Source organism: Sus scrofa, chromosome 12 (assembly GCF_054392235.1).
Source record: "Sus scrofa isolate SSC_HxYL_T2T_F1_AM1 chromosome 12, Sscrofa_HxYL_maternal_Yorkshire_Landrace_v2.0, whole genome shotgun sequence".
In the NCBI taxonomy this organism is placed as follows: Eukaryota; Metazoa; Chordata; class Mammalia; order Artiodactyla; family Suidae; genus Sus; species Sus scrofa.
Window position 1 is genome coordinate 35,661,530 of NC_139394.1, and position 16,294 is coordinate 35,677,823.

The following is a 16,294-nucleotide window of genomic DNA, read 5'->3' on the forward strand; positions in this document are numbered from 1 at the left end:
GGTGGGTGGTGACATTCTAGACAGGAATTAGTATGTGTAAGTGCATTAAGGTTTGCAAGAGGTGGCTGGTTTGAAGAACATTTTCTTGGTTTTTTTTTTTTTTTTTTTGCTTTTTAGGTCCTCACCCACGGCATGTGGAAGTTCCCAGGCTAGGGGTTGAATCAGAGCTACAGCTGCTAGCCACAGCCACAGCCACAGCAACTCGGGATACAAGCCATAACTGTGACCAACACCACAGCTCAGAAGAGCGCCGGATTCCACACCCACTGAGCGAGGCCAGGGATCAAACCTGCGTCCTCATGGATGCTAGTCAGATTCATTTCCTCTGCACCACAACAGGAACTCCTGAAGATCATTTTCTGAGAATAGAATGAAGAATTTATTTGCTGAGGAGGGAAGGTGGATGGTGAGGCTAGAAAAAGAAGACTGTAGCTAGTTTGTTTGCTAGATTTGGGAACCTTTTCTTACCAGTGGACAGTCATCAGGGGTTCTTAATTTGAGGAGTAGAAGGATACATTTGCTCTCACTGTGAAAATGCCCGTAACAGATATAGGATCCCAATTCAACTTACCTCTGTTTAATACCTACAATGTGCCAGGATTTTTTTATACATTATTTAATTATCACAGCAACCTTGTGCCATATTTACTCCATTATACAGTTAAGAAAATGAGTCTCATAGTGGTTAAACAAATTGCCTAAATTCATGTTAATAATTAAAGAGGGGCACCTGCAGTTGGTAGTTTATGAAAGTTTGGGAAAGGACTCTAAAGTCTTAAAGGCACATTCCTTAGTATTTTGGAAGAACGAGTTGCAGTCAGGCTGTATAGATGGTTCCTGATAATATGGTAACATGTTATTTAGAAAACCATATAGTAGCCATTATAATCTGAAATGGACAGTGCTGGTAGTTTTTAACTAAAGTATTTAACTGGTCAAGAATATATTATTATTTCGACATTGTTATAAATGCCAATGTGAAAGAATTCAGACTGCAGTTGGGCGTGTGAAAGTGCTTGGCACCTTGCCTCTCATGTGTAGTTGCTCAGTAAGTGCTGAATAAGAATCTAGACAGTGTGGAAGAGGCCTCAGCACAGCCCTGAAGTTACTATCTTCACATACACATTAATCCAGCTGGGGTAGAATTCACAGGCTTTAAATGCCAGACTTTTACAGAAATAGCTTTGTTTTAGTTTGCAGGTTCCAACTTTTAAACAGGTTCAGAAATTCACATGATTAGCTAAAATCTTATTCTAGGAGGCAAAGAAAAAAAAAAAACTGCCATGAGTACTTTTTAGAAAGAAAAATATATGTAAACACCAGAAACCACAGTCAGAGGCTTTCTTCTTTTCTGACTCTTGTCTTGCTGGAAAATGCTACTTCAGTACATCAATGTACTTTAAGATATGTTATATTGTCTTCCTGAGAGCTTTTTCCTCTGTAATAATACTCTGCGGCCCGAGAGGAGAATGTGGGAGGTGGTAGGTCAGCCTAAACCCTATCACCTACTTCTATTTTCTGAAGGCTTTTTCTCCATAACGCTGACAAACAACTGTGTGCTTTCTGTAAGATGCGTGGATATAGGAGCTGCCTCTGGCAATTGAGTTCTGTGTTCACTATGGATGAGGTCGAGCCTCTCCTACATCTTCTTTCTTCTCTCTTACTGTTTATGAACATCTAACTAGCGAGTTGTGGAGCCTCAAATTCAAATTCAGATCTGTCTGGTTGCCTCACACTCTTTTTTCCACATCAGTCCACTGCCTCCGAAGGCTCCTGCCCAAACAGAAGACAGTTAAGTTGCCACCTGACTTAGAGTCATCATTATAGAATTTCTTCTTTTCAAGAAACTTTAACAAAAGAAGGAACTGTTAATAAGAAGAATATTTAGATTAAATTAAAATAACTTAATTGCTACTGTCCACCATCCCAATTCTAAAAAAACCCTTTTTTTCCCTTGTTAGTGTCGTTTAAATGCTTTGCTCCAGTGAAGCAGGGCTTTCTTCATTTTTCCCTTTCTCTAAATTGTTACTAGGCTTTGAGATACAGGCAAAAGAAGTACAGACATTAAATTTCAGTTATGATTTACCTTATTAGGCTAATTCTAATGAGGATTTTTATTTTTATTTTATTTTTGCAGATTCTAAATGGTCTAGAGCTGAATTTAACAATGATATTTTACTTATTGGAGTTCCTGTCTTGGCTCAGCAGAAATGAATCTGACTAGCATCCATGAAGACCTAGGTTCGATCCCTGGCCTCGCTCAATGGGTTAAGGACCGGGCCTTGCTGTGAACTGTGATGTAGATCGCAGATGTGGCTCAGATCCTGCCTGGTTGAGCCTGTGTCGTAGGCTGGCAGCTGCAGCTCCAATTTGACCCCTAGCCTAGGAATCTCCATATGCCATTGGTGTGGCCCTAAAAAGACAAAAAAAATTTTTTTTAATTATATTTTAAAAATCTCTGTCGTTTCCTTACAATGCTAGTTTTGGGATATAGAACCAAAATAAAATTCATCTAGTTCGGAATATTATGGGCATATATCATGACCTTTCTTTTTATTTGGGCGGAATAAAAAATTTCATTTTAATATTTGTAATATTTGACATATACAGAAGGATATCAGAATGTACATCTAATTTATGAAGCATAATGAACACCTAGGGATCCACTTGGAGTTCACCGTTTGGCATAAGAAGTAGAAAACTTTGCTATTGAAGCCTCCTGTGTGTCTTCTCCCTACCCTCTGCCATTACATTCTCTACCCTCCCTCCCAGAAATAAGTACTGTCCAGAATTTCGTTTATTCTTCCTTAGCTGTTATTAGACTTTTTGCCTGTGGCAAAAGAAAAATGTTGTTACCATTTCACTTTAACCTTGAGGGAATGACTTACCCTCAGAGTAACTTTTAGCATATTAAATTGCAAGCTATTGTACATAAATATAGTCTGGGGTATAGTTGATTTAAATGCACATGTAAGCGAAGTCTGTGATAAAAAGACTGTGATCACAAGTCTGTGATAACTTGGGCCCAGGCAATATAGAACTGTGTTTATAAAATCTTAGAAAACCAGGTCTTTCTCATTTTATTGAACGTGAAGAATCCATATGGTAAATGCTTTCTCCATATTGCTTAGCCTTTTCCAGAATTACTATTACGTTTTACTCCTCATATATTTATCAAATGGAAGGAGGAAAAAAAATCACTTGTGAATATTGCAGTTGTATGTACTTTGATGGTTATATTGAGTCACATACTTGTAAAATTCAAATTAGTTTTCAAATTTTATGTATTTTAAAATCAAATTGCCTTTTTGGTTTAATGTGGTTTTTTGTCTCTTTTTCTTTCTTTCTTTTTTTTTTTTTTTTGTCTTTTTGCCATTTCTTGGGCTGCTCCCGCGGCATATGGAGGTTCCCAGGCTAGGGGTCTAATCAGAGCTGTAGCTGCCAGCCTATGCCACAGCCACAGCAACGCAGGATCCGAGCTGCGTCTGCAACCTACACCACAGCTCAGGCAACACCAGATCCTTAACCCACTGAGCAAGGCCAGGGATCGAGCCCGCAACCTCATGGTTCCTAGTTGGATTCGTTAACCACTGAGCCATGATGGGAAGTCCTGTCTCTTTTTCTTTAGGAGGATCGCACCTGCAGCATGTGGAAATTCCCAGGCTAGGGGTTGAATCAGAGCTGCAGCTGCTGGCCTACGCAACAGCCACAGCCACAGGAGATCTGAGCCATATCTGTGACCTATACCACAGCTCATGGCAACGTCGGATCCTTAAGCGTTTGAGAAGGGCCAGGGATTGAACCTTCCCTGGATACTGGCTGGGTTCATTACTGCTGAGCCACAATGGGAACTTCTGGTTTAATTTTTCTGTCTATATTTCAGAAGAGTCATAGGGTCATTATGCATTTAGATTATAATATCTTTTATTATACAGTATTTGAAATAACATGTTCCCATAACAATTTTTGATGTTACAATTATTTGCTTACCTATGTATTTGGTATTCAGTGTAAGAAATAATAGTAAATGTCTATTGTTATTTAGCAGTAAAGTAATCATAAAACACATGATTATAATGCAGTTCAAATCAAAGATCAGTTATTCAAGGATATAGTGTAGATAAGACTTTAAAAAAAGATATTTCCTTGAATTTACTTGAATACCATCAAGGGTAAAAATGCTTTTTAACCATATAATCTTCTTCCCTAGATATAGAAATAATACCTTCCATATTTGTGTGAATGAGAAATCCAGGAGCATCTTAGGAACTGAAAATGAAGAGATTTCATTCTTCTTTTCTAGTTTGAATTAAGAGAAAGACAAATGAAGATTGAGAAGCTTGCCTAACATATACATTAAGTCTTGTAACTTTTATGCTTTTTCTTATTCAGTTAGGCTCTTTGTAGGCAGAGCCCCAGGACTTGGCAAAGACAATGCCAGGCAGCCACTTAGAATTGATCATTATATTAGTAGAATGTGACTAAAGCTACCTGTACAACCAGGTGGGCCTGAGTCACAGGGGGGACAACAGTTCCAGTAAAGAAGATTTGACCATGGATAGAAACGTGGGTAGAATCAATATAATTAAGATCCTTGACTGAATTTTTCAATTTTCTAACTGTGAAATAACTCCTAATATCTGGTAGGGTAAAAGATACAGGAATTCTTAGAAACTAAAGTGAATGAGCCTGGTATTCTATAATATCCTAGAATTATTTGACATGCTTTATCACCATCAGAGCTGTGTTTGTCTCATTATACTGACCTTTTAAGACAGGTCTCTTTTCCTGGTGTACCGCACTATATCTTCATATGTTCAGGATTCCTTGCCATGAGCTTATTCAAGGAATACACAAATATATCCATTTCATCACGCATATTACCAAACCAGATTTTAATCAAAACTTTTTGCTATTGAGGTTCTTTATCTAAAATTTTTCTTACAACTCTTTTAAGAATTTTTTTTTTTTTTGTCTTTTTAGGGCCACACCCATGGCCTATGGATGTTCCCAGGCTAGGGGTCAAAGTGGAACTGTAGCTGATGGCCTATACCACAGCTCATGGTGATGCCAGATCCTTAACCCACCAAGCAAGGCCAGGGATTGAACCTGCGTCCTCATGGATGCTAGTCAGATTCATTTCCGCTGAGCCACAATGGGAACTCCAAGACGTTCTTTATTAAAACTGTGCTTTGCTTGAAATATTTTATCAATTACTTTTTTAAAGAAACACCTTAATTTATTTACAACTGTAATTATTTTTTGTTAGGATGGACGTTTAAAGCCAGGAGATCAACTTGTCTCAATAAACAAGGAGTCTATGATTGGCGTGTCATTTGAAGAAGCAAAAAGCATAATTACCAGAGCCAAGTTGAGGTAACTATTCTATCTATAAAATGGAATGTGTCATTTAACATAGATCCCTAAATATAACAATTTATGTTGTCTTAATACTTTAGATCTAAAAGAAGTATTTTTTTGATAATATTTGAAAGAATATCATATAATTCAACTGTGCTAATATCCATAAAGTGATTTCTTTTTAATGCTAGGTCAGAATCTGCTTGGGAGATAGCATTCATAAGACAAAAATCTGACAACAATCATTTAGAAAATCCATCGTGTATATCTGTTTTACAAGCTACAGGAGAATATGGACCTCAAGCCTCAACATTTAGTCTTCTTTCTTCTCCCCCTGAAACACTAATTCCAAAGACCTCATCCACTCCCAAATCTACAAATGTGATTTTACCTTCTTTTAAGATGAATCAGGTAATCTTAAATTTCTCTGTTTTTTTATGCAGTCCACAAATCCCCTATGTCTTTATGTTTTATATATATATATATGAAATTATATGCCTATAATTTTGGTAATATAGTTTGTTAGTAAATTAGTGTTTCCTTGAAAGATCTTTTATTGTTGTTTTAAGATTTTTATGCTGTGCTTAAAAATGTCATTTTTCACATCATTGCGTCCTTTGTCCAGAAAATCATCATCAGGAATGGCATTGCAAAGTATGCCTAGATATCACTCAAAACTATGATATAAAATGTTATATTTATTTTTAGATCATCTCTAATATGGTTTCATTCATTGTTTTTTCCCATTTTCTGCTTGACTAAAGATGGGCAATCGTCATTTCTGTTCCTCGGCTCTTTTGTACACAGTGTAGGTAAATGTTGTTCCCTTACAAGTATGTGCAGAAATATAGTTCATCCTGGAATCACACAAAAAGGGGAGTTTCTATGGCAAAATTGATGTAATTATAGTCCTCCCTCACTATCTGCAGAGGGATCAGTTCCAGGACGACTTCCCCACATCCCCCACATACCAAAATAACACAGATGCTCAAGCCACTATTAACTATGGTGTAATAGTTGCATATAACCTACACAACCCTCCTGTATAATTTAAATCATCTCTAGATTACTTATAGTACCTAATACAATGTAAATGCTATGTAAATAGTTGTAAATACAATGTAAATGCTATGTAAATAGTTGCCAGTGTGGCAAATTCAGTTTTGCTTTTTGGAACTTTGTAGAATTTTTTTAAAAAATAGTTTCATGTGCTGTTGGTTGAATCTGCAGGTGTGGAACTGGTGGATATGGAAGGATGACTATGATTACTATTGCTATAGTGCAGTAATAATAATCAGAGTTATAAAATGGAGCGTATACACTAAATCTGTGTTAGCTGTAAAACAAACTGGAAACTCAGGTAGGCTTTTAGTCAGTGGAAAAAAAGGCAACTTCAGTTTCAGGTCCACACTAATCTGATACAGAATTTAAGATTTTCTCTCAGCCCCTTATACTTTTTCATTTGGGTTTATAATACCTTTTCACAGACAAGGTACATAGCCTTGTGTTTTGTTGCCCTTGGATATGGTAGAGCCGAAAGCAATTGTTGCGTTTAATTCTAAATTGCTTTGTTTGAAGATGAATATACCAAAATTTTAAAGGCTTCATATTTTGGGGACTATTGCTTTAATCTCTTTAATCATTCTTTTAATGTTCACATGAGCTTCCAGTCTAGTCTTTGACCTACTTTAGAAAATGACATTTCATTTTCCTCATTTTCTTTCACAGGTAAAAACTGGATACAAGAAAACAGAACAAACTCCAGTTACTTCTCTGGACAACAGCCCTACAGATATGTCTAATACAAGTAAATGCACATTTAATTCCTCTTAGCTTAGTTATTTTTTTCAATTACTCTCTCAATGAGGAGTGCATAATGTGACTTAATAGACTTTAAAGAAGGGTGCATTATGCCTTTTTCCTTCATTGAATAAAAGAGCAGAATGAATGTATTGTGCAGTGGTCCCTGTTAGATTATGACTTTTATTGGAAATTTTCCTGAACAAAAGTTTGAAATTTTAAAAGATGCATTATTATAACAGTGTCTACAAAGCTGCGGTAATCAATGAACTGTTGAAACCAAATAATGAAAACTCTTCTATAAATGAAGATTAGGTTGCTGCGCCCTTTTAGTGGAGTCCTGGTGAAGTATATTAAATGTACCTTTCAGAGAAATTACAGGAGGGAGTATAGCTTAAGAAAAGAAATATGTTTTATGTTTCTTGGAAGAGATTAGATAGATATAAATTGGAAAGAACATCGTTTACATTGTGAATTCAGCATTATTGGTTCTTGATTACTATGAAATGATTTACTGACTTTTAAACAATAAAGGATTAATTGTATAAGTTACCCATAAAAGGATTTCTATCAATCTGTAAAGTTTTATAAAACTCCTCCCCTTAAATTATTTCTAAAATTTATAAAACAACTGTACTGTGGAAAAGTTAATTATGTATGTCTAAATTATAAAGCAAATTGTTAGTCATATATTTTAATATTGAATTGAACATTATCTAGATCAAAACTGCAAAATAAAGATTTAGTATAAAGTAGGTAGTATCTTAGTCCATTTGCACTACTATAATGAAAAACCATAGACTGGGTGCCTTATAAACAATAAACATTTATTTCTCACAGTTCTGGAGGCTGGAAGTGCAGGATCATGGTGCCAGCATGGTCCAGGTGAGAGCTTTCTTGTGGTTGCAGAACTTCTTGTTTTGTCCTCTCGTGGTGGAAGTATCTAGAGAGCACTGTGGGGTCTCTTTCATAAGAACACTAATCACATTCATAAGGGCTCCACCTTCATGCTCTAAGTACCTCCCAAAGGCCCCCAACTCTTAGATGGTGACCTCTGGGGATTAGGATTTCAACATCTGAATTTTGGGTAGATACAAATATTCACAGCATAGCACATAGCTACTAAACAGAAATTATAGTGGGTTCCATATTAGTTTCTCTGATTTGGAACAGTGTTTACCAGTGGGTTAGGAACCGTGCTTAGCCATAAATTTTATATCTTTTTATTTGGTGGGATTTGTTGACTTTTAGAAACTTTATTAGTATTATTTATTTTACATAGTTTATTTCCATTCTCTTGATATATTGTTTTTATTTTAAACTGGGAAACCATGTGAGAAAAAGGAGATATATGAGAGAAGCAAACAATGGTGAGGAGGCATTTATGTAACTTGTTTTTAATTTTGAAAGTAATTGAACTACTTAATGCCTCTTTTAGCCATTTATTTATTCAGTAAATATTTAAGTGTGTCATGTGTGTCATAGTTCAATAGGAATTATGAAGGAATTAGGATATTTTCCATGAGATACTTAGTAGTATTTTGTGAAATAAAACATGGGTTAAAGTCTTCCTTATTCAGATTAGAAAACATATGTGTTTTTTTATGTCTGTATATGATTATTTTATTGAATAACTACTGTACTATTTGTAATGTTCTGTGTTGAAGAGAACAGGGGTAGATGGTTTTAGTACTTTAAGAAGTATACTGTATTGTGGATGAATTGCACATTTGCACAAGTCATGTAGTCATGAACAAAGCAGACTAAGGGAAAAAGGAATAAGTGGCTTGAGTGTGGTATAGGGAAAACACAGTGATTAAATAGATTGTGTGTTATGTAATTGGTACATAGAATATTCTCAGTACATTTTACTGTTGTTAATATTACAGAACCTGAAGTTTAGAGGATAGCTCAGATATTCCAAGACATGTTTTTTAGAGCAGAAATGAAAGCTATCCTTTAATTCAATTTTGCATCCTCCCCCCCATCCTCCAAAAGCTAGAACCAAGTAAAGGATTTGTTACAAAATATGTAAAAATCAACAGAGAAAAATTTCTTGGCAAAAATCAGACATTATCCAGATGTTGAAAGGAGGGGTAAACATCAGTTGATGGATGAATGGAGGTAGGAGATCATCCTAAGTGAAGGAGGCACCATGATCAAAAACCAAAGAAATAAGGACACACTACATGTCAGGTGACCCTGGGAGGCAAATCTGATTAGACAAGGACATCCTGTAGCAATGAACAAACTGAGAGAAATTTACATCACTGACTATAAGAAATGATGCTAGATTTTGTAATAGAAAAATAGTTTAGTGAAAAATATATTTGAGTGAGTAAACTGTACCTAAATATTAAAATACAATTAAAATGGAACATGACTCAGTACCATTTTATGCCACATAAATGTCATTAGGCCAGATGTTTCTGGGGGGAAAAATAGCAAAGTCAACTCTAAATTATCTCTAGGTAACTTATATTTATTGTGATTTGTCTGATATAAGTAGTTAACTATAGATTATTCCAAAATTAGAATCCCTAACCATAACATTTAGATTCCTTCAGCCAGCTGGAATTTATTTAAAAAATAGAAATGAGTTTTAATGTTAACCTCTACAAAAATAAACTTAATGAGACAAATCTACCCCTGTTCCCCTCTCAAAATCATTCCCAAGTTTAACACTGGTTAGGGTGTTTTAAATTCACTTTATTCCTGAATATGTTTGTAGAAACTATTGTTATATAAATTTTTTATTTCAGAGTCCAGAGTCAGTTGCTCCTGCCATAAGCCGTAAAATGCATGTTTGTAAGTGAGCTAAAAATATACTAATGACGTTCCTAAGGAAATTAGTAAAGAATTATTGATAGTTAAATGTTTGAGGGGCCATGAGCCACTCGTCTCTTTGCATGGCCTTGCAATAAACCTTTCTCTGCTCCAAACTCTGACTTTTCAGTTTGGCCTCACTGTGCATCGCTCACACAAATGTGCTCTTAACAATTTTGGTGAAGACAGCCTAGGAATCCGTGCCCATGGCAGGTCAGCCCTGTCCAGGAGCAGCGCCGTCCCTGAGCCTTCAGCAGCTGCCAGAGCACACTTTGCTCCGAGATCTTGGAGGGACTGTCCCTGACAGGTGCTGGCCCCCGATGTTTGGAGCTCAAAAGTCTGGAGCTGTGGTCCACATTAGGTGTTTTTTTGGGCAGATCTGCCTATCCAACTGAAGTTGTCTTCAAGAAGTTAAGTATTGAGATTGAGATTTCATTGTAGCTGGAGAGGGCTCCCAGGAAGCATCCTGACCCAGCCCACCTGTGAATGACTTCAGCAAAGAAAAAACTGACACATCCCCTCCCAATTCTGGCCCAAACCAGGAGATATTTGCAACGATTTAATGAGCTATATTGCCTGTTTTACAAAACTATTTCTTGTACTAACATGTGTATGACTGATAAAATGATGATGATATATAGTTCCATATGAGATCAATGATTGTAATAGTGTTATCTCTAGATATGGGAAGAAGCAACAAGAGGGAATATTTTCCTGGGCAATAAGAGACTAGTAGGATAGGTGGTCTAGAAACTTTTGGCTACAGTTAATAAGGTCTAGTCTAGTAATACACTGAGTGAGTTGCCCGTCATCATGAAATGCCCCCAAAACTACTGTCAAATTTATGACCATGAGGGAGCCCTGCCAACTAAAAATCGGCACTCGCCATCCTCCTTTATAAAGATTACATCAATAGTCACTGCATTCGCTGACATTTCAACACCCTCTGAGGGGAATTCAGGAAGGAGATTAGGAAATGAGGCACTCTGTGCTTTGGAAAAACCTGATTTTTGATCTTCTGATATTTAGAAAAGCACTGAAATCATTAATGGTGACATCTACTTTGGCCATTGAGGAGAGAAATGCATTTGGAAGTAAAAATGGAGTAGCTGTGACAGACTCAGATGCCACCACTCTCAAAGCAGTGTCTGCTGGTGAAACTGAGCAGGACCCTATGGCTACCTCTGTCAAATTTATGATTAACCTCCTTATCCTTTATTCCTTTTCTTGCCCAACCCTTGTTCTACTCAAGATTAAGGAGTATCAAAGAAAAGGAGGGAGTTATAACTGAGCAGGACCCTATGGAACCTTCCCAGGGCAGGACTTTGCCCCATCTTCTCTGCCTTGGCTCCTCTCTGAAGCATGTGATGCACATTTTCTGAGTTGTTTTATGAGTGTGAAAAACCCCCACCAAATGGAAGATGTTACATATTTGATGACCATGAGCATACAGCCCCCAGGCCTCCTGGAGCCTAAGGACCAATAATGTTAACCCCTGTGAGACTGCCTGTTTCTTAACTATCAGCCAATCAGAGAATTGTGCATAAGCTGATCACATACCCTGGGACCCCCACCCCCATAACCTGGCTTTTAAAAATGCTTTGTGAAAACCCTTAGAGGAGTTCAGGGTTTTAGGGGGGGGCATAAGCTACCCATCATCTCCTTGTATCACCCTGCAAAGAACCTTTCTCTGCTCAAAAAAAAGAATTATTAAGGGAAGAAATACAATCATTCCTTTACCTGACCACAGCACAAGCCTTAACTCTCTTGTGGTAAGGTTTTTATAATTGAAAACAAACCAGTGATGAGGAAAAATATCCATGGGGAGCTTCATGGTATTAACTAAACGGTATTGATCTTGCCGTTATGAAACATTTACTTTTTTCTCCTCCTGAAAGAGGAATAGGAAGAGAAGCTCCAAGAGAATAATAAGCCATACTTTGAAAAGTCTCACTCCCCAAGAGAGGAGCAAATAAAGAGCTCAAGGCTAGAATTAAGAGAGGACACTGGGAAATGAGGAAAACTGACTCTGGGGGTGCTTTTCAGGTCAAGCTACCGTGAATTACCAAAGAATGCTGGATTTATGCCCAGATCCTCCTAAGGTTTTAGATCAAAGGTAAAAATTTAGGGGAAAACTTGGCTAGAGGAAAGTAAGATTTTGTTAAGCCATGATTGCATATTGTTAATTGTGGGGTTAGTATAATTTTACATTAAATCTCCTATTTAAGCTCTCTGTATATGTGTTAATATGAACAGTACTTTATGGTTTTCACAGTAGTTTTCTATGATTTTTTACTTTACCTTTATAATTCCTGTAAGGTGGACTGTTTTATTCTTCCTACTTCACTGAAAAGAAAACTGATGATGAAAGATACTGACACATTTAAGAGATTGTCTAAGGGAGTCACAAGAGATTAGAATCCTAACATGGCCACCTACTAGCTGTATGATCTTGGGCTAGTTTCTTTACCTTTTTGGGCCTTAGTCTCATCATCCTTCGGTTGAATATATTAACACCTATGTCACTATGGTTATTGTAAAGATTATTGAGTTTATAAACATTAAGTACTTAGTGTACTGCTTGGCTAAAAGTAAGCATAAGTAAGAGCTAATCATCTGTTACTTCCACTGTTGCACACAGCAACTTTTTATGTTTAGACGTAGGGAAACATAAATGAGAACACATGCCTTGGTGTGTGTTCCTGTCCCTCCCTCTGTCCTTTGTCTCCTGTCTACCCCTTCCACACGCTTACACTTGTTAGATGGACACAAGCTAATGGTAGGCCAGGCACCAGGCTGAAAGTCGTTGTCAAGCCTCACACATCCCAATCTTAAAAATGAAAAATAAAGTTGACTTATCTGCTCTTTGGCCTTCCACACCACTTCACTCCATGCTCATCTTTTATGCCACACTTTATAATTGGCACAGAATTTCTCTTAAGAGGAAAATAATACATGTATAGTATATTTTTATCCCATGGCCAACCACTAGGTATCACAGTAATAAAGGGATCTTTGTCGCTTTTATCAAAATTATAAAAATTCTATTATACTAAAATCAGTCTTTCTCAAGGTTTGAATTCCATTTAAAGCTAAAAGTCAGTAACCATTTTTTTTTTATGATCTTGACACCTATAAGCTATATTCAAGATTTTACATAGACTGTTAAGGAAGTGTTAAAGGTTTAGAGGAAGACTATTTATTTTCATATGCACTTCTTATGTTCTTAAGAAAGAGAATGCAAATCATTTTGTACTTAGAGACAGATGCTCTGAGAAATAAAAAAAAAATTAAAACACTGCATAAAAATGTGACATTTTAAAAAGTTTTTTCTCTTCCTCTTGTTTCTATGTAGAACTAGTAAAATACCATTTAAAAAGTGTATTTAGAATAGTGACAATTTAGATGTGAAAATTGACGTGAATTGCAGGAATTTGAGAACCTTGGCATGTTAAAGCAAATAATTTTTTAAGGTCTAGTTCCTTGTGACACCTGGTTTTTATTCATGCACCAAGTACGAAGCTCATCTAAATAGTGTATTAGTTATACTGAGGAGTTAAAGAATGGATGAAAGGTGTATGACATTCAACTCTTGAGACCCCATTTATGCCACTGGAAATATAACCCTTCTGTAAAATAAGAAATAGTTCAAGAAGTTCTGAGTCTATATCATACTTTATATGCCAACCTGAAACAATTAGCATTTATGAGTTTTTCCATAGTACCTCCAGAACTCGCATAGCAAAACCATTTTGGCCAGTCAAAGAAAAATGACCTTTTTGAATTTCTAATGTGATTTTCTCCATTTTGGAAGAAAAAAGACTTTTCATTTTGCAATTAGTAAGGCATTGTGCTGACAGTGTAAGTGGCAGGATGTATGTTTGTCTTTTAAATTAATATTTCTGTGGGACTTAATGCTATTCTTTTTATATCTTTTAGGGCTCAAATGAAGCTGGTTTATATGATACATTTTAGATTTAAAGAACAAAAATATAGTGAAAACTGCCAAGTGATTATCCAGAATTATTTCTGAACAGCAGGAGCCCAGAACACATCCTGTCAAATGAAAAGTTCCATTCCAATTAAATTTCCAATTAATGTGCACCCTGTTGTCTCTTAGATATTGCCCCTGCCTGGACTGATAATTATGGACCACAAGGAAAGAAGATTTCCTTAAATCCTTCTGTTCGCCTTAAGGTAGAAAAACTGGAAATGGTAAATACTTAAAGTTTTCATTGTTCTCCCATAAACAACAGCAAAGAAGTATTCTTATTCTTTGTGAGTATAAAGGATTGGAGCCATTTGTTTTTTGAAGACTTATTAGGATTTACAGTTAAATGAGTGACAGTTAGAGTTTAAATTATTCAGTTCATATTTAAGTTGAGCAGTTCTTAGTGCTTCATTAGTACAAAAATAGAAATAAAATCTTTGGTAACTAAATTGACATTCAAACTAAACAGTATCCTCCTGTGTAGGAATGAGACAAATGTGGTGTTTTACAATGTGGAATCAGGAAACACGGGATAAATTAAGAAAAGTATAGTAGACTTCATATATGTTATAGCAATAAGTGCAAGGAAGTGATACTCCATCACTCACTGTTTTAAAAAGTCAAAGGAACTAAATCCTAAAGAACATAATAGACGCCTACTAAATATAAAGAGGGTGGTAGCAATGTACCAAAAAGTCGTCCTGGGGAGAGTTTCTTTATGTAAAAGAAACATAAGATGATTTTAAAAAGAAGAATTGCAAGTCGAAAAGCATTTAAAACCTTTTCCTCTCAGGTTACCTGGGAGCAAATATATGTGAAGTTAAATTTTTTTTTTTAATGTTAAAGTAGATATAGAGGTTCACAGCCTCTACATTCCTGATGGTTTTTGTGGATAAGGATTGTTTCACATTTTAGGAAGAGTATGAAAATGCATAGCTGGAACAAATACGAATTACATTCCTTTACATATTTAGACTTTTGCATGGTCTTATTAGTAATACCCTCTTGAAGGCCAGTTTCAATCTTACTGTTCTAATGCTGACTGAATTCCAAGTCCTTGGTCCAGCTCCTTAAACTTTACAGTACAGGCCAATACTGCCGTATTTTGCATACCCATAGCACTGAATGTCACTTTGCAGTACCCTGTCATCTTTTATGTTTATCAGTGGGTCAAACCGTCTGTATAATCCTTGTGTACCTGCCACTTTTTAAACACCTGGTTTGTGCTCAATAAAAATTTCCCATATCAGATACTTGAGGTGTTCTCCTTTATATCTTCAAACTCCTAAGTATCTTTTGCTTCTAAGTATCTTTTACTTACTTATTGTTTGTGGCTAAAATGTGAGTTCTTGATAATGGCAACTGTTACAATCAGTCAATTCTGACATTTTCAAAAAATAGAATGAGGTTTAAAAATAAATCTATTAGTATCTAAAAAAATGAATAATTATCATTTTAGTGATATTGCTGGAATATACATTTCTGGACATCCGAAATTTAATACTAACCATTCCTCTGGATAAGGAGAAAATTATTTAATGACTTTACCTAGCAGCCTTTGTTCATTTACCCAGTTTAAATTTTCCTAGTGCATGATATTTTTAAATTCATTAATGTTCTTAGAGATATAAAAATCATCCCAAGTTGTATTGATTCTGAGAAATTTGAGTTTCTTGCATATTGAGTCAGTATTTCATTTGTAGTCCTCTTTTTAGCCTAAGAAAATTGCTTATTTTTATAGAAAAATAAAATGGCTGTTTTACAGCAAAGAAAACGCATTTACATTTTCTGTAAATTCAGCTTCCCTGCTTTTATCCCAAATATTTATTTCATAACTGTATTAGTAGATCATTCTTTGTTTTCATAATTTGATACTAAATGTCACTTAATAAAAACATTTTTTCTAAAATCTAAATTAGTTTCTATTTACCTAAATATTTTCTAAGCTATTAAGGACATTTACGTATTAATGTAATTATAGCTGCATCACTTTAATTTGAAATAGATCCTTCCATTTTACTTGCTACTTTGTAGGTAGATTCAAATTTATTATCTATTACATTTTAACATATTTCCTGTTTAGTAAAAGATAGGGCCAATGTGTTCAAGTCTTTAAAATGTAGTAAATCATATCATTTTACTTTATCTTCTTTAAGTATCTGCATACAGTATCTAAGCAATTGTGACGTAAAAGGTTTCACAAGGAAAATGTTTTGACAATTATGTGGTTATTAAGTCGTTAACCAACTCAGCACAATTTTTAAGAAAGGCAAAAAAGTTAGAATTTGATGAAGCAAATTGCCTGTCAAGACATGT

At 35.6% G+C, this 16,294-nt stretch overlaps 1 protein-coding gene and 1 long non-coding RNA gene across 11 annotated transcripts in view; one reads left to right on the forward strand and one right to left on the reverse strand.

Annotated features, from left to right (window-relative positions):
- The window catches only part of STXBP4 (syntaxin binding protein 4), a 201,527-nt gene that overhangs the window by 26,595 nt on the left and 158,638 nt on the right, over positions 1–16,294 (forward strand). For 4 of the 10 annotated variants that reach the window (XR_014820421.1, XR_014820422.1, XM_021067245.2 and 1 more), the window contains exons 5-9: positions 5,270–5,376; positions 5,553–5,772; positions 7,090–7,168; positions 8,002–8,046; positions 14,108–14,202. Coding sequence is in view for 8 of the 10 variants with exons in the window: in XM_021067245.2 (XP_020922904.1) it covers positions 5,270–5,376; positions 5,553–5,772; positions 7,090–7,168; positions 8,002–8,046; positions 14,108–14,202 (546 nt within the window). In the remaining 2 variants the exon portion in view is untranslated. The remainder of the gene's footprint in view (positions 1–5,269; positions 5,377–5,552; positions 5,773–7,089; positions 7,169–8,001; positions 8,047–14,107; positions 14,203–16,294) is intronic. The other 6 variants (XM_084983104.1, XM_021067244.2, XM_084983105.1 and 3 more) reach the window with 3 other exon arrangements.
- The window catches only part of LOC146398168 (uncharacterized), a 114,093-nt gene that overhangs the window by 19,156 nt on the left and 78,643 nt on the right, over positions 1–16,294 (reverse strand). The gene's annotated exons all lie outside the window — the stretch shown is intronic.